Raw genomic sequence first — 17,690 nt, forward strand, 5'->3', positions numbered from 1 at the left:
GGAAACGGGAGCGGGAGAGGAGGCGGAGCGGGGAGTCCCACCGGGAAATGGGGCCTTATCGGGGTGCTTAACACTACCGGGAAGCAGAATCTGATCTATCGGGGAGATTTACCGGGGGGCTGTGCCTTAATGGGGGTCTTAACGGGAAGCGCAGGCGGAGCGGGGAGCCTTACCGGGACGCCGCGCCTTACCGGGGAGCCCTATGAGGAAGCTTTCCCGTACCGGGGAGCTTTATTAGGAAGCTTTTCCTTACCGGGGAGCCGTGCCTTACCGGGAAGCTTTACTAGGGAGCTTTATTAGGAAGCTGTGCCTTAGCGGGGAGCCTTATTAGGGAGCCTTGCCCTACCAGAAGCTTTATTAAGGAAACTTTATCAGGAACCAGTGCCATACCAGGTTACCGGGGAGCCTTGCCTTACTGGTGAGCTTTACTGGGGAGCTGTGCCTTACTGGGAGCCTTACCGGGAGCCTTACCGGGAGCCTTACCGGTCTCCCCACCCCATTGCCCGGCCCCGGGGGCTGAATCACCTCAGGTCCCTCACAGGGATGCACTCGCAGCAGGGTCAGCCTTTGGTTAAAAACACCCGGGCAAAAAGACCCCCGGCCCCGCTGCTCCCCCAAGCCCAGAAATTCACATCGACTACCACAGCTTCAGCTTTTAAAAAAAAACACGTTTATTATTGAAATATAGGATGTGGGCTAAGTCCCCGTCTCCTACTCTTGCTTTACAAACGCCAAGTGCTCCTTCCCCTGCGCCCTCAGCCCGCGGGGCTGTCCCGTGCTCACCCCCCTCTGCCCCACGGGGAAACGGCGCCCCGTGGCACCACGAACCCTGCCCGGTGCCCTCGCCCCTCGTACCTCACTCTGAGACCGTGGGCTCGTTCCCTAAGGACTAAAGACATCTTTGAAAACTGTTTCTCCCCTCTAACCCCCAAGCAACTCTTTCCAGAGAAGTTAAGAGACACTAAAGCGCAGCCGCCCTGGCACTGCAATCTCCGAGGGCTGAATTTATCCAGAAAACGTGTAACTGATTTGTTTTAAAAAATATTTCTTTAATCGTATGCGCTGTACTGTGGAGACCGGAGGGGAGGAAGGGGTTTTGTCCAAGATCCCACGAGGTATTGTTCTCAAACAAAGAGGGGTGCCGGGGCAGCGGCACCCTCAGTCTGTGGATTCCAGCACGGACTCGCTCAGAGCCAGGTCCCAGTAGTGCTCTGCGCCGTGTTTTTTAAAGTGCTCCCGTGCCATGTTTTCAGTGGGGCACTGCTTAAATTTCATTTCGCCAAAGCTGCGATCCTTTGCTGTGCCCTGGAAGGAGAAATGGGACACTTGGCAACACGTCTCTGGGGGGAAAGTCACTGAAATAAGGCTCTGAACCCCTCGGGGAACCTGGGAACAAATGTTCTCCCGGGTTAACAAGTGATAAGCTTGTTGCACAAGCACACCTTATGCTGCAGGGGAGACACTCGTAATTCCACTACAGTTAGATGTGTACAGAAAGAGCCCGGAGATGTTTTTGTTCAGTTCTGTGGATTGTCATTTGATCGTTTCAACCTCAGCTGCTCCGTTGGACAGGTTCAGCCTCCGCCCCACTCAAATCCCCAGAGAACAGATTAGATCAGAACTGCTACTCACCTCCCAAACCAGAGAGCATTTGTTTGTTTTCTTAACAGACTCCTCATCGGACTCATCATCATCTGGAAAAAAGAACAAAAAGCAAATTCTAGTCCTGCAGGACCCCAGCTGCTGCCTCACTGCCCCCTTCCACCCCTTCTGCTGCACAATTGCACTTACAGCTGCTGTCTCAAGCGTCTGCCTCGTCAAACCCCAAAATTCTGACCCCCCAGCTTCTGCACAACACACCAGGAACACTCAGGAATTGCAAGATACCCTCCACAAATGCACACCCTGACGTTTTTTCCCCCTCCAGCACTGGTGTGTTCGTTACGGAGGGCTGCGTTTCGGTTAAATCTGGTCTCCTCCAGAGAAGCTTTTCCTCCCCACGGCCACGAGATGATCTCCTGCCACCCCCTTCCCCACAGACCTTTACACTTACCCTCTCCCTTTGTGTTTGATGTTTGCTCATCCCATTTTATTCGATGGAGCATAAGACGTTTGAATTTCTTCTGTGCTTTCGGGCCTGGGGAAAAGTCAGAATCACATTCACATCGTTCCTTAACCTTCAGCTTTTAGGAGATTCTAAAAAGCAGCAGAAACCAACGGCCCCCACAAACACAGCAGTCTTCTCACAGCCACTGGCACAGCACTTAGCTCTTGGCCATCTCAGGATTTCCTGCTACCAAACGTGCTCTTCAGCACCTTGCAAAAATGCTCAGAACTGTGCAAACTGTGAGAAAACGCTCCAGGCTTTGAGCCGAGGCCCTCCTTGCTCTGGGCAGAAGCAAAGATCTAAAATCTAAAGCGTGTTTTCCCTTCAGCATCAAGTGTACTGGATTTTCTAACTGGATTACAGCGCTCTCTGCAGTCGGTGCTCACCCCATTATAACAGTAATTAAGGGAGTTTCAAAGTGCCTCCTTACTTCCTCGTTTTTCCATAACCCTCAGTCAGCTGTTTTCACACGCAGGTATAATTGTCGCTAGAGGCAAGCTTTAGAACACCGCGCTGTGACCAAAAAGCCTGCCTCCCGAGTCCTCACCTCCTTCTACTACGACCACGTTGACGTCTTTGTGTAGAACCACCACGCCTGTTAAGTACAGCTGGCCAGCGTTCGCCTCGATTTTGAATTTTTTGGCTGGATTGCTCAGGTTTCGGACCCTGAAAACAGGATAAAGAACAAGAGGTTGTGGAAAAACAGTTATATCATCAGCCTAAGCATGCCCTACCCATCCTCAGCTGGGTCTCAAATGTTTCCTGCCTCCAGCTCCTCAGAGCTTTACTTACACTTCCAAATCATCTATCCTGGTAATCAGACCGCTCAGAGGCTGCACCTCCCCTTTCCTATTCAAGCTTTGTTTAGATCTGGAAATTTTCCTAACATTTCTGAACAGCAACGTATCGAGTGAGCTCTGATATCCCAGTAAATCAGTCTCCTCATCAGAAACTTCAATCCCAGCTGTATCCTCTCTAGTAGCACGTTTCTGTAGGGCATTTCTCAGGTTTATTTAGAAAACAGACACGTGTACAAGCATCTGTCAAGAGCGCGTAGCCCAGCACTCACCTGTACACAGCTATGTGAACTCCCTGTGAAACATCTTCCTTGAGCTTTTTAATCTTCTTCGCTTTCCGTTGTTCTGCTGTTAGTTTTCTTGCAGCATTTGCTTCTTCGTGAGCCCTGGGTACAGAGAGACACAGCAATAAGCAGAAATGCAGCCTACAACGTACTCGTTCCAGCGTCAAAACAGACCCTTCAATTCCTAAACAAAGAATATGTTCCACGGATCCCAAAACAGCTTCAACTTCCACCCAGATTCCCACCTTCACCCGCCTGAATTAAAAGGCCACAGGCTTTTTTAATCCAGCCACCAGTCCAATTCTCCCCTGGTCACTTCCCTGAACACATTCATTAGTAACAGCTGGGATGCCAGTCATCATCATGGTGGGAAACTCAGTTAATACGGGGCACAAAGTCCCTCTTCAGTGCCAAGAATCGATCCCTCAGACCATTCTCCCTGCACAGGGCTTTGGGGAGCCCATTCAGGACAGCTGAAACAGGCTGCAAGAGCACCACACGCACATAATCCCACTGCTCTTGCTTTGTTCAGGGATTTCATTCTCTAGGAACAAAAGCAGCACCGCCACTAATTCCACCTAAAAAGGACAAACACAGAATGGGCAGCGTGCCACCTACTTCTGTCTCTTCGCCATCTGCGCTCTGACGTGAGCTTCAACTTTTGTCGGGTCCTGAACAGCTTCCGTCCCCAGCACGCGCATCAAGTTTGAAATTCTTACTGCGAGGAAAATGAGAGGGGAGCTGTGAGAGGTTCCCAGCAGCCCAGTTTGCCCTTCATCCTTGGCCCAGGTTACTGGTTTAAGAGCTAAGGGGCTGCATTAGCCCGGCTCTTGGCACGCAGCCTGCTGCAGCCTTACCTTTGGGCTCTGGCGGCGGCATCAGGCCCAGCCTGACCTTCTCTTGTAGCTCCTTCTGGGCTTCTCTCCGAGTCTGTCGCCGTAACTTCTTCTGTTCTTTCTTGGTTAAATAAACACCCAGGGTCACCGGTGTGTCGCTGTCCACTGGGAAGAGAAACAAGGCAACGGAAACGTAAATCCGCTTGGAAGCAGCAACAAAAAATATCACCTGCATCCTTCACGGGGGGGGATACACTCGCATCATGCTCTGTTATATCCACACTTCATTGACTGTAGCATTGCAGGGATTGTTTGCGCTGACTACCGAGCTAGGAAAACAGTTTTGCTATTCACAGATTTACACAGGAAAGTAAAATTCTTTGTTGTTGTTTTATGGCCCTTCCTCAGGGCAAGGATATCAAAACTGACCTGCCCGAGATGAAGATCTTGCAGATCTTGCAGCTGCACCGCTACCCAGCTAGCAAGGGGAAGGCTACCAAAAGGTATGCAAGCTACTGGTAAACCACTACAGGTCTTAAAACAAATTTCCAAAAAACAATAGAGACTCTCCCTCTCAATTTTGACCATTTTTACAGGACTTTCAGATTTATCTTCACATGGCTTCTTTCCTTACAGGGAAAGCAGTATTACTGCTGACAGCTCGCATGCTGGTTTGCCCCACCTCACATCAACCTTTTGGAGTTTTTTGCATCCAGCTTCACAGCAAAATTGACCCAAACCGGTGAAATCTGAGAGGCTGCTACAGGGCAGTACCTGGTGGGTTGAGCTGCGCTGGGTGCTCCACGAGGTTTGTGATGCCGAAGTACTCATCCCTCTTTGAAGACGTTCCGCCTTTTCTAGAGAGGAGAGAGTTGGGCATTGTTGGAATTCAATAGCTCAAGCAGATTTGTCCAGCCTGAGGTGCCCAAGTGCTCAAGATACCACATTTACCTCCCCAAACCTCCCCCGCGTTTCCTCCTGCAGCAGAACAAAGCCTGGCACATCAGTTACTTACAAGTCAAGGCCGTTGGGGATGATGTACGAGTCCCACCACTCTATCTCTGGGATCTCCCCCTCCTTCAGCTCCTTTTTCGGGGTAATAAGAGCCAACTTGGTAGAAGTGTGTATCCCTGTCTTTCGGGCAGCCTGAGATATCTCTGCCTGCAGCTTTTCTAGTTGAGCCTGAGAACAAGGAGAGGAAAGGGGCACAGAAAGGTCATTCAGCGTTCATTTTTAAGCACAGCACGCTTAAATAAAATAAATAATAAAAGAGCAGGTGCACACAAGCTGAAGCAGACCACAGAAGAAACCACATAAAAGGTGATGATGGAGTGCTTCTGCTCACAAAGTTGCCCCAAAACTTGTCTTATTACCAAGCCTAATAGGAGCATGGAACGATCCCAAAATAACATCTCCCTGGGTTGCACATCGTCATCCCTGTGATGCACATCCCCGGGCTTTTCTAATTAAGCTCTTCTCCCCATTCTCCCCAGGTACTTGGGCAGTTTACCAAGATTTTTTTAAAATCTGCACCCGTAAGGTGACCACTTCTGTAGAAAGAAGACTTGGCCAGAAAACAATCTACTCTCTTTGGAAATTTTCAGTCTTTTGTCAAAAAGAAAGAAACAAACTCAATAAAACACCAGATTTTGTCTTTCACCAAGCGAGGGAAGAGATCTGAAAATGCTTTTTAAGCACATTCTGATGCGGATGTCTACCTTTTCAACACGAATGATGGTGACAGAAAAGCTGCAGGTGATTTTACTCAAAAAGCTTCTTACTCAAGTGAACAGAGCTCCCTTTCACAACCCAAGAGAGGAGAGTCAACGCCCCTCCTAAACCAAACCCTCGTTTCTGTGCTGTCAGTTAGCATGGCAAGACCTCCAATACCTTCGTTCGCAACCTCTGGGCAATTTTCTCAAATTTGCCTTTTTCATGGAACTTAAAGGTGCGTTTCTGACGCTGGGCTGGGGTTATGGAGACCCGGGGGTCAAAGTAAGTGTTCGACTCCATGTCTTCCGAGGGCTTTTCTTTAAGCTGTTGTTTGAACTGCTCTCTCTTCACAGCTCTGATGTTTGCTTTTAGGGTTGGCATGCGGTGAGTCAATTCAATCTCTTTACCAGTTGCATCAACAGTTCGGCCTTGCTCATCCAAGATCAGTGGCGTAGGCTTTGTCTGATCCTTCAATTCCACTTTCCTGGCGGCAAGACAGAGACACCACATCATTAAAACGTGGCTACAGCAGGAATTCGAAGGAAGCAAGAGCCACATTTCCATAGCAAGCACCAGACCAGCCTACACTTTGTGAAAGTTTTGTGAAAGGCTTCTTTCTATTGTTAATTTTTTATCTATACAGCCAGAAAGGACTCAAATCTGGCACACAGAAGTTGGGAGAGCGTTACCCTGGGACGGAGCAACCTCCGTTTTGCCTCTCTAAAATAATTTATCCCTTCAGCAATCATTAAAGCACTGCTGGGAACTGATGGAGCACCGAAGAAACCTTTGATCAGACCCTCCACCGGCATTCTGGCACTAAAACCATCAGGATTAGGGAGCTCAGAAGGAACAGGGGCTACTCACGGAGGCGCGATCCCCATCGCGTGCAGGTTGGCCAGCCCCACCATGTTGGCGTTGCCGATGAGCCCCGGTTTCAAAGCCAGCTGGGCCTGAATTCGGGCCTGCAGCTCGGCGGCCTTCCTCGCCTTCTCGATGGCGTCGTTCATGAACGTCGCTGCCTGGGAGGGCTGGATCGTGTTGCCGATGGGGAGACGTTCCGATTGGGACGAAGAAGAAATTTTTGGCTGTTGACAGAGAAATACATTTTGTTACGGAGCTGGGCTGGCACAGCCGGGTCACGCCAACGCGTTACTCCCAGCAGATACCTGTGGCGTCGGAGGACTGATGAAACTCAGCTGCTTTTTCCTCTCTTCGATCTGGCGAGTGGCTGCCTCCATCATCTGTTTGATCTGTGGGAAGAAAATTGGATGGTGATTTTTTTGACGCTCTATCAGAAGGAGATAAGGGGTCACCAGCATCTTTTTCACACCCACTGAGAGTTGCAAATGCGTGCTGACCAGCTTGGTGAGCACGGGGCTCTATCAAACTGCTTTAACTGATGGCCTCCAGCTCTAGAAAAGGAATCCTACAGTGCTGACACTGCCTACAAAGTCCCATTCCCCTTCCCGTTCACTCCAGCTTGTGCAGAGAACGTCCAAACTTCCCCACTTGAAGACTTTGTGTTATCATTAGCCCCGTGCACAAGTGGCAGTGAGCTCTGTGAAGGGAACACGGGCAGCAACCAAAGGACAGGCAAAAGCTACTCGCCGTTTGCTTCCTCAGCTTGTGATACCAGTCAAGATAACAAAGAAAACATTAAACTGTATCGGGATTTGAGATCTCTGAGATGGGCAGCGCTGGTTCTGGGGCCAGAGCTGGCGTAACACAGCGCGGTTGGACTGACCTGGAGCTTGGTCAGCATCCCAGGGCTCTCCGACGGTGGGCCTGGAATAACCTCAGGCTCGTCCTCAACCTCCTCAAACCGCGGGATGCGCCGCTTCTTGACTCCAGAAGATTCCTTGGATACCTCAGAGTCGTCACCAAACACATCCTACAGCAGCAAAAAGAAAGAGCAGACTGGTTAAAAGCCAAGAACTCCCCTCAGGGCCGCTGCTTTAGGACGAGAAAGCACCAGGAGAAGGAAATCCAGCACCGAAAGGTCAGCACCGCGTCGTGGTTGAGATTTTCCAGGGCGACACTCGCAGCCTGACCTAACCGTGAGTCCCACGTGCAGCCTGTGCCCTGCTTCCCCACCAGAGAAGCATCGCCGACGATCCACCCGGCAGCTTAAAGCACAGGGGGGGCCACACGGGGATACCCCTGCGGAAAAGGCACCGCCGCTCTCAGGTGGCGAAGGGATTTTTTGGCCCTGGGATCCAAGTTCTCGCTCAAATCCCCAGCGAGCTGGAAGAAGCCTGCACACGAGCTCCCCTGAGAGGGCCGAAACGGCGTCTGTGTCTTCAGCCAACTTCAGAGGGGTGGGCACAGGAGGCTGCTGTCCCGCCATGCTGTCACCAAAGGCAGAACGCAGTCCTAGGGCAAACCTGCTGCATTTCCTCACGCTCCTAACCCACGAGGCTCCAGCCTGGAGCTGGATGCACCGTGCTCAAACCGAGCCTCCCTTCTCCCTCTCCTCGGGGAGCAGCAACCACACGGACGGACTTGCGTGAAGCGGCCGTCGCACGGAACCAAAAGAAAAGCGCCCGTCCCGCAGAGCTCTGTGCTGAGGGAGGGCTTCAAGCACCCTTTGTGTACTTGCAGCCACAGATTTCCGTCTGTCAGTGCCGGTTTTGCATACAGGAAGCTGGATTTGTCCATGCAACCGTGTTACTGTAGTGTGTGAGGGTGTTATTTGAAATGAAAATATACACACCGGTTGTAAGCGTTAGTTGGAATCCCTTCTTCACTACAATGGCTCATATTCTACAGGGACACATCCTCATCCAGACACAGGTACTTCTTGGAAAACCTACAAGTTCAAGAGAAAGGACTTGCCCATAGTATAAAGTGTGTAAACCGTTACGTTTTAGTTCCTGAAACTTCCCGAGCAATGACCTACCCCACAAGAATTAACCAAGGAGAGAGGAGGAAGAGCAGACAGAAGGCTGGAGCCGGCTAACACGACGAGCAGCGCTCCGAATTAATCCGCTGCTCGATGCCGCAGACCTGAGCACACGAGTACAAATTCAACCCTAAAACCTGCAGCGCTGGTGGGGGGCAGTCACTCGACACACACGGCCACGATCCGACCCCCTCACTACGCCACCTCGCTTCGCAGCGAGGTGCCACGAGGAAGATGAGAGACTTGAGGACAGCTGGAAGCCAGCTGGGGCTGAATTCAGGTTCTGAAGAAACGGGGAGATCCACGCAAGCCAGCAGCGCCACAGAACTGTAAAAGTCTCCCCACAAAGCTGCGGCCTGGGGCCACGAACTGCTGAGCAGCGACACAATTTGATGTTCCCGTCTCTCCGCCATCTCCCCAAGAGGGCAAAAGGAAAAGTGTTGAAGGGCCTTGGCCCAAATCTCGCTTTCTAACAACCCCGTGGCAGCTAATGTGCACTTGTGCCAGGCTAACACCCAAATTCAAGCAGAACCACAGCACGGAAGCGCTCAAAAGATGCTCGCTGGCAACCTTGTTCCGACTGAGACCGTGGCAAAAGCCTCAAGTCCTTCAAGCTCCATCGGTCACTGGGACACCCAAACGCAGAGCAGTAAACTAGGCTGGGTTTTAAAACCCTGCTGCTCCTCGGGCTGCACTGAAATGGGCAGGATGGAAACTGTTTAAGTTCTCCTCCTTAACTCCTGAAGGCATCCGGAGCCCAGAGGAGGCCCTTCCCTGGCTGGTGTTAAAAACCTCTGCCAGAGGGTGGGAGAAGAAGCAAATTCCTCCAAGAAAATAGGGAATGAGGGCAGCTGGGATGGATAACTGAGGTTAGGTGCTGACTAAACACCTACAGAGAAACAGAGTTACAGAGAAACACAAATTTGCCAGAAAACAGGGACCTCAGAAAAAGTGAAAGGAAACTTTGTGAGTAAACTTTTAAACCCAGTGTGTGAGTGGTGAAACAAATGCATTTCCAGAAGGTGGCGAGTGAAGGCTTCAAGAGAACACAGGAGGTGAAAAGAGGTTTGGACGCACGAGACTTCCACCGTCCCAGGCAGGTGGTAGGTGGGAGAAACACCGCAGGGCTGGAAATCCCTGCTGTAACCCACCTCGTGCTACGGCGGGGGAAAAGTTGCCAAAAATCACCCTGCGTGGATTCCAGGTGGGAAAAAAAAAGAGAAGGAAAAGCCACCAGAGGAAGACCCGCTCACTCAGGGCTGGGCAGCACGAGCTGACAGACCAAAATACAGCACGTCTGAGCGAGGAAGAGCAAGAGGAAGTTATTTGGAGGTGGGATGCCCTGCCCCGGGCTGCCAGCTTGCAGGGCAGCCAAGCCTCAGCGCTGCCACGTGCGCCGGTATCGAGCCCGAAAGGAAACGGGGAGATGGAACCTTGTTATTTAAGTCCCTGTGCTGCACGAGCCTAGTGGAGGTTGTTAAAGAAACCAAAAGCTGAGGCTTCCACCTCGGACACCACCGAGGAGAGCGCTGCGCTCCCTCGCCAGGAGGTCAAGAGAACTGAAAGGTAAAGGCTCACACACTTCGTCACGGAGGAGGGGCTTTTCTCTTGAACTGTAAGTGGTGTAGGATGTACCTCTCTGGAAGAGGAAAGTGTGGCAGGGTACCAGTGCTGCCTCCACGGCCGCCAAACAACAAAAAACAATCAGTAACCAGGCCTCAGCTCACCTTCAGCTCTCGCTTCCGATTCCGGTCGCTGTTGGATTTGGAGTGCCTGGAGCTTCGGCCTTCTTCCACCGCTTCGAAGAGCTTGTCCACAAACCTCAGGGTGGAGTCGTCGAGAAAAGGCTTGAGGTGGTCTGGAAAAGAAGAGGAGCTGCATGAACAGCACAATTCCCTGATCGGCATGAGCGGGAGAGCAGAGAACTCACAGAAATTTCTGCAAAGCCATAAAACTCTGAGTTAAAAGGAGGTTTTGAGCCAATTAGTGCAGCATCCCGGGCTCCAGGGGCCTCAGGGATGTGCAGATGCAGGTTTCTGGTCTGGTCTCGGTCTTCCAGGGGGCCCGAGCACTCCTACAGGCAGCTGTGGGGTGGGGTTGGGAGCGTGGGGGACGTACCGGCCGCTTTCTTTTTGTCCATGCCCTTCCCCACGCAGTTGAGCGCTGCGGTAACCACGGTGGGCTCGGAGAAGCCCAGCACTCGCTTCACCGTCTTCTCGATCCATGGCTTCAGCTCGTCCAGCTCCCTTTTGGACAGTGCCATCGCGGCTGGCGGCCCAAGTCACTCTGCTCGCACCTGCAGAGAAATCGGGCAAGAAAACCACAGGTTAATACTTAAAAAAAGGATCATTTCACCCTCAGTTTGGTGCCTTTTCTCATGAGGGAGAAAGCTGAGGGCTGGTGAAAGCTCCCAGAGATCAATTTTGCTCCCTTATTTTTAAGCCACAAGCTAAAATTACACAAGCCCTTCATTTCTGTCACTTGTGCCTGGTGCAGAAGTTCCATGGTTGCCAGTCCATCAATCTCAATTAACCGCTCTCGCCTCGTTAACGTGAGCTATGCCGAAGCAATAATGTTTAATTACGCGGCCGGGCACTAATCTGATTTGGAACCCAAGTCTCCTTTATCTGGAAACGAGAGAAAATCTTCTTAAGGGAATGTGTTTGACCTCGGCATTCCTCGCCCAAAAGAACGGGCTCGCCGAGCCTCGATGCTGCTGTGGCTCTGTCTGAGCAGAAAGCAGACAAAGCTCGAAACGCAGTCATCGTTTCAAGGGAGAATTAATTAAAATCCTGGGTTTTAGCTCTACCAAAGCGCTTCTCATCAGAGAGGCTGCGAAAAAACAGGCAGAAAAAGTCAACCCACAGGTCTGAGACAGCATCAAGGGGGGCAGGTTTTCCCTGAGGAGCTCGGAACTCCCTGAGAAGAGGGGAAAACCTTCGCAGCTGCACACTTCCCGCAGCAGTTTCATGGAGCTGGATTTGAAATAGCACCAAACGCAGCCCGAGAGAACTCTGCTGCAGCGTTTTGTCTCCAAATCCAGCCTTAAAAGTAGGGAGAGCTTCAGGTGTGTGGGTATTTACACGTGGGTGCCTCCTAAACATACACATATGGATGTATTTATGGATGGGTGCCCCCTAAATGTATATATAGGTGCGTATTTACATATGGATGTCCCCTAAATATGTTTATATAAACACATATTTACACGTGGGTGCCCCCTAAATGCCCATATACGTGGGTATTTACATAGGGGTGCCCTCTAAATGCAAATATACACATGTATTTATGTATGGGTGTCCCCTAAACGGCCATATATGCAGGTATTTACATACAGGTGCCCCTTAAACACCCATCTATGTGGGTAGTTATAGGCAGGTGCCCCCTAAATGTATATACACACACGCGTTTTATGTAAGGGTACCCCCTAAATGTCCTCATAAGTGGTTATTTACAGATGGGTGCCCCCTAAACACCCCTATATACGGGTATTTATGCAGGGGTGCCCCTGAAACGTATATATACACGTGTATTTACGTATGGGTGTCCCCTAAACGCCCATATACGCGGCTATTCACGTAGGGGTGCCCTCTAAATTCACACACACACCTTTATTTTTCTACGGGTGCCCCCTAAACGCAGGCATTTGACCCTATTTACACCCGGGTGCTCCCTAAACACCCATATACGTGGGTATTTACACACGGCTCCCCCCTCATCTCCCATACCCGTGGGTTTTTCCCTACGGCTGCCCCCTCCCCGCCCCCACATGGAGCCGTTTCGCCTCAGGCTGCCGCCGCCCCCCCCTCCCCAAGCACCTCCCGCCCGGCAGCGCCGCCCTCCCGCAGCCCCTCAGGGCCTAACGGGCCCGCTCCCTCCTCCCCCCTCCCAGCTTCCCGGCGCTCCTCGGAGCCCCCCGGCTCCTCCCGGCCCCCTCACCGCGGCGGGGCTCGGCCCCGGTAGGCCCCGGTAGGCCCCGAGCGGCGGCGGCGGCCCTGACGGCGGCTGCACGGCGGGGCCGGAAGCGGAAACGGCCGCCGAGGCCGCCGGGCGCATGCGCGCCCGCCCGCGCGAAGGGTGCCGAGAAGGTGGAGGGGGTGGGGTGGGGGGAAAGGGGGCGTGGCCGAGGCCGCCGGGATCACGTGGAGGGGGGTGAAGGCGGGGCGCGGCGAAGGGCCCCTCCCACGTGACTCCAGGCCCTTCCCACGTGACGCGGGTCTCCCCCCCATGACCTCGGGGACCTCCCCCCGCCCTCTGGGGGCTGCCCCAAAGCCCCGGGGGCTCCCCCCGACCCCCCGGCGGCTCCCCCAAGCCCGGGGCCCCGCCCAAACCCTCTGGGGGCTCCCCCAAATTCCCTGGGGGGCTGCCCCAAAGCCCCGGCGGCCTCAGCCCACCCCCAAGGCCTCCCCCCACCCCTCCAAGGGCTGCCCCGACCCCCGACAGCCCCCCCCCCAATACCCCAAGGGGCTGTCCCCGACCCCAGGGAGCTCCCCGGATCCCCTGGGTGCCTCCCCCCTGTCCCGTGGAGGGGAGAAGAGGCAGCAGAAACGCCCTCCCCCCACACCATGAGCTGCTCCCGCCCCCCTGGGGGCTCCCCCAAATCCCCAGGGGCCTGCCCTCAATCCCAGAGGGGGCAGAGCGACCGCAAACGCCCCCCCAAAAAAAAAAATCCTCATCCGCAGCCCTCACAGGCGGGCAGCCGAGCTGGAAAAAGGAGCGATTTATTAGAGAGCGCGGTGGTTTATTGGCACCTGGGCGGACAGCCGGCCAGCAGGACAGGCGGCCGGCCAGCCAGCCGTCGCCCCCGGCTAGCAGCCCTGCCAGGGGTCCGGGCGGTTCTTGCGGGCGACGAAGGCGATCTTGCGAGCCATCTCGGCGTTGTAGACGCGCCGGCACGCCTCGTAGGCCAGCCGCTGCCTCTTGCGGCACGGCTTCTCGTAGTAGCGCCGCTGCTTCACCGTCTCCAGGACACCGTCGTGAGCCAGGATCCTGCGGGCGGGCCGAGAGCGGCGGCGAAAGGGTTAAAAAGCGGCCTCCGAGGGCCGGAAACGAAGCTCCGGGGGGATATGGGGGGGGGGGGCCTCCCCTGGGGTTTATTCGCTTCCCCCCCACCTGCTGAGGGCCCCGTAGGCCGCGTCCACGTTGCCGTTGCGCACCATGACGGTGCGGCCGATGAAGCGCAGGTGGTTCGCCATGGCCCGGCGGCTCCGCTGAGAGGCGCAGGAACCGGGCCGGGCCCCCCCCGGGACGCTCCCGGCCCCCTCCGGGCCTCCCCGCGGCCTCCTCCGCCCCCCGGCTCCTCTCCCAGGCCGCGCGCCCCGGAAGCGGAAGTCGCCGCGGGCTCTATTTAGGGGCGTGGCCTAACGGAAGGGGGGCGGGGCCAGAGCAAAAAGGTGCGGGTTGAGTGAAGAGGGCATGGGTTGTGCGAGGGGGCGGGGCCAACCCAGCGCGGCTTGATGAAGGTGGGCGGGGCCTGCTGGAGCCACGCCCCCCAGCGCGCCAAAACTGGAGGGGGGGAGCTGGGGGGGCCCTGAGACCCCCGGGGGGGGGCAGCGGACACGGGGGGGGCTGGGGGAGCCCCAGGGGCTGGGGGGGGGGGGAAAAATCCCCGGGGGGGCCCCGTGAGACCCCCCCCCAGGGGGACACTGGGGCTTGGGGGGGGGGTTAAGACCCCCTGGGGGGGCACCAAACCTGTGGGGGGGGCTGTGAGACCCCCCAGTGGGGCAGTACAACCGGGGGGGGCCCCATGAGACCCCCCAGGGGGACACTAGAACCGGGGGGGGCTGTGAGACCCCCCCTAGGGGGACCCCAGAGCTGGGGGGGGGCCATAAGACCCCCCCCAAGGGACACCAGGCCCTGCAGGAGGGGCTCTGGACCCCCCCAATGGGACACCGGGCATGAGGGGGGGGGGGACAGGGTTTGCAGCCCCCCCCCGGACCCCATAAACCCCCCCCCCCCCCCCCAACCCCCCCCCCAAAAGGGGACAAGGACACCGGCACCAAATGGCCCCGGCCGCTCCCGTTTATTGCTCCCGGGGGGGGGCTGGGATCAAGCCGGGGGAGTGGGGGGGGGCACGGGACCCCCCCCCCCAAAAAAAAAAACCCACGGGGAAGGCACAAGGCCGGGGTGAGGCCGCGCTGCGGGGGGGCCCGCCCCCCGTGTGTGTCCCCCCCTCGGACCCCAAAATGTTGGGGGGGGAGGGGGGGCAAGGCACAGCACTCCTGGAGGTGGGGGGGGGGGCACCCCATAAACAGCCCCCCCACCCTAAAAAAAAATAATAATAAAAATAATCAAATCGAAGAAAAATCAAAATCACGCGTCCGGAGCCGTGGGGTGGGGGGGGGGGGCAGGGGGTCCAGTCCGGGTGCGGGGGGGGGGGCATTTGGGGTGCTGCCCCCCCCCGTGGCGCGGCGGCGGCGTCCCCGAGGTGTCGGTGGTGACCCCCCCGGGGGGGGGGGCCCGACGGGGCCGGAGGCGGTCGTGGAGGAGCAGGAGGACGCCCACGGGGCTGGGGGGGGTTCCCCAAGCCCCCTCCTCCTGGGGGGGGTCAGGATTTTTTTTTGGGGGGGGGGGGTCCTGAGAACCGGGGGGGGCCCCGGGTTTGGGGGCGACGTGGGGGAACCAGCCCCGGAGCATCACCTCCACCTGCAGCAGCGTCCCCAGGTAACGGGCCCTATAAGAGAGGAAGGTGACCCCATAAACCCCCCCCCGGCCCTAAAAAGGGTGGGGGGGAGCTGCGGGGACCCCAAATTGTTGGTTTTTTTTTTTGGGGGGGCTCACCCCATTTCGGGTTTCTGCAGGACGCCGATGATCCGCTGGATCCGGTCCATGGCCACGCTCTGCTGGAAGCTGCTGAGCCCTGGGGGGAGCAGGAGCTGGGAATGTGCCCCCCGGGGGGGGGGGTTTGGGGGATTTTTGGGGGATTTTAGGGGGTTTTAGGGATTTTGGGGGGGTGCTCACCTTTGTCGTAGCGCCCCATCTTCAGCCCGTTGAGCAGCTCGGTCAGAGGGCGGATGAAGCCCCGAAGCTCCCGGCACTGGGGGGGGGCAGTGTCAGTGTAGGGCCCCCCCCCAAAAACACCCCAAAACCCACGGCGCCCCCCAAAAAACCCACAGCCACCTCAAAGCGTCCCAAAACCTACAGCCCCCTCCTCAAATTCACCCCAAAAGCCCCAAACCCGCAGCCATCCCAAAAACCACAGCCTCCCCCCAAATCCCACAGCCACCCCAAAAAGCCCCCAAAACCCACAGGCACCCCAAAAGCCCCCAACCCCACCCCAAAACCCCAAAACCCACAACCCCCCCAAACTTACAGCCCCCCAGAAACACCCCCAAACCCACAACCCCCCCCAAAAAAACATGATCTCCCCCAAAGCACCCCAAAACCCACAGCCCCCCAAAACCCCCAATCCACCCCAAACCCACCCCAAAACCCACAGCTGCCCCCGAAAAAATCCCAAAACACCCCAAAACCCTCCAAATCACCCCAAAAAAAACAAACCCCCCCAAAACCCCCAACCCCCCCCGAAAAAAACCCCAAACCACCCCAAAACCCACAGGCACCCCCAAAACCCCAAACCCACCCCAAACCCCCCCAAATCACCCCAAACCCCCCCAAACCCACCCCAACCCCCCCAAATCACCCCAAAACCCCCCAACCCCCCCCAAAACCCACAGCCCCCCCCCCAAAACCCCCCAACCCCCCCCAAAACCCCCCCCCCCCCCCTTCTTATCCCCTCCCCCTTTTTTTCCTTCCAAACCCTCACTTTTTGGGCAAAAAGGCGGTCGCCGTCGCTGGGGGCGGGGGGGGCGGCCCCGGGCTCCCCGGTTTTGTGCCTCTTCCCCCCGGGGGGGGGCTCCCGGTGCCCCCCCGGGGGTCGCTTCCGGGGTCCCGAGGGGGGGTCCCGGGGGGATCCCGGGGGGGGGTGACCCCGGGGGGGACTCCGAGGGGGGGTCCGGGGGGGGGTCCCCGCCTCGGCCCCGCGGGGGGGGGTCCCCGAGGGCTCCATGGCGGGGATCCGGGGGGGGGGCGGGGGGGCGGAATCACCTGGAGGAAAAAAAAGGGGAAAACGGGAAAATTGGGGGAAAAAAATAAAAAAAAGGGAACCGGAGATCGGCGCGGTTTGAAGGACGGGGGGGGTGGGGGGGTCCCTTCCCGGTGCCGCCCACCCCCCCCCGGTACCGGCTCCGCGCCCCCCACCTGCTGCCGGTGGCTCGGTCCCGGTGTGGACGCCCCTGGGGTCGGGGTCCCGGTGCCAACGGCCCTGGCCCCGGGCCGGTCCCGGTGTCGGTGGCCGGGTCCTGGTCCCGGTGCCGGTGTCCCGGTTCGATGCCGGTCCCGGTCCCGGTGCCGGTCTCGGTGTCCCGGGGCCGGTACCGGTGTCCCGGAGCCCCGGTATCGGTGGCCGGGTCCGGGTCCTGGTGCCGGTGTCCCGGTCCCGGTATCAGTGTCCCGGTGTCCCGGTCCCGGTGCCGGTCCCGGTGTCCTGGTGTCCCGGTGCCGATGTCACGGTCCCGGTCCCGGTGTCCCGGTGCCGATGTCCCGATGTCTCGATGCCTGCACCCGGTGCCGGTGCCGGTTGCTCGGTGCCGCTCTCAATGTCCCGGTCCCAATATCCCGGTCCCGGTCCCGGTGCCGCTGTCCCGGTTCAATGCCGGTCCCGGTGCCGGTCTCGTTGTCCCGGTGCCGGTGCCACTTCCCCGGTTCCCCCCGTCCCGATCCCGGTGCCCCGGTCCCGGTGCCCCCGTCCCGTCCCCGCTGTCCCGGTCCCGTCCCCGCCGTCCCCGTCTCGGGCCCGGTCCCGGCGCCGGTTCCGCCCCGGCCCCACGCGGACACGTGCACGGCCGCACGTGCCTCCCGCGACGCCCCGCCCCCCCCGCGCTCCCATTGGCTGCCTCGCCCCCACCGGTGGGAGGAGCCTCGGCTCCTCGCCCCGCCCCCTCCCTCCCCATTGGCTGGCGCGCCCGCCCGCCGTGCCCAATGCGGTGGCCGCCGCGCTCCCATTGGTTGCGAGGGGGAGGGCCGCGGCCACGCCCCTCCATGTGGCCG

General features: G+C 57.2%; 3 protein-coding genes across 4 annotated transcripts; all 3 read right to left on the reverse strand.

Moving 5' to 3' along the window:
• Positions 1-650: 650 nt before the first annotated feature.
• Positions 651-12,709, reverse strand: PRPF3 (pre-mRNA processing factor 3). 2 transcript variants are annotated; one of them, XM_082780638.1, is made up of 16 exons: positions 12,582-12,709; positions 10,761-10,938; positions 10,370-10,500; positions 7,485-7,631; positions 6,907-6,990; positions 6,605-6,825; positions 5,915-6,221; positions 5,040-5,206; positions 4,799-4,881; positions 4,046-4,189; positions 3,807-3,906; positions 3,177-3,290; positions 2,655-2,773; positions 2,054-2,137; positions 1,633-1,694; positions 651-1,305 (listed from the first exon to the last, which is right to left on the reverse strand). In XM_082780638.1, the coding sequence occupies exons 2-16, from the start codon at positions 10,903-10,905 to the stop codon at positions 1,159-1,161; spliced, it is 2,055 nt and encodes a 684-aa protein (XP_082636764.1). In that variant the 5' UTR covers positions 10,906-10,938; positions 12,582-12,709; the 3' UTR covers positions 651-1,158. The 2 variants fall into 2 exon arrangements, with proteins under 2 accessions (XP_082636764.1, XP_082636765.1); XM_082780639.1 differs by lacking the exons at positions 10,370-10,500; positions 10,761-10,938; positions 12,582-12,709 and adding an exon at positions 8,454-8,562 and having other exon boundaries at positions 652-1,305.
• A 631-nt stretch (positions 12,710-13,340) lies between these two features.
• Positions 13,341-13,992, reverse strand: MRPS21 (mitochondrial ribosomal protein S21). Its single transcript, XM_082780649.1, has 2 exons — positions 13,755-13,992; positions 13,341-13,631 (listed from the first exon to the last, which is right to left on the reverse strand). Exons 1-2 carry the CDS (start codon positions 13,835-13,837, stop codon positions 13,451-13,453), a joined length of 264 nt encoding a protein of 87 aa, XP_082636775.1. The 5' UTR covers positions 13,838-13,992; the 3' UTR covers positions 13,341-13,450.
• A 682-nt stretch (positions 13,993-14,674) lies between these two features.
• Positions 14,675-17,360, reverse strand: CIART (circadian associated repressor of transcription). The gene is made up of 5 exons (XM_082780687.1): positions 16,842-17,360; positions 16,408-16,688; positions 15,603-15,678; positions 15,423-15,501; positions 14,675-15,315 (listed from the first exon to the last, which is right to left on the reverse strand). Exons 2-5 carry the CDS (start codon positions 16,648-16,650, stop codon positions 14,955-14,957), a joined length of 759 nt encoding a protein of 252 aa, XP_082636813.1. The 5' UTR covers positions 16,651-16,688; positions 16,842-17,360; the 3' UTR covers positions 14,675-14,954.
• Between the last annotated feature and the right edge of the window lie 330 nt (positions 17,361-17,690).

Source organism: Aythya marila, assembly GCF_965140915.1.
Source record: "Aythya marila genome assembly, chromosome: 29".
Classification (NCBI taxonomy): domain Eukaryota; kingdom Metazoa; phylum Chordata; class Aves; order Anseriformes; family Anatidae; genus Aythya; species Aythya marila.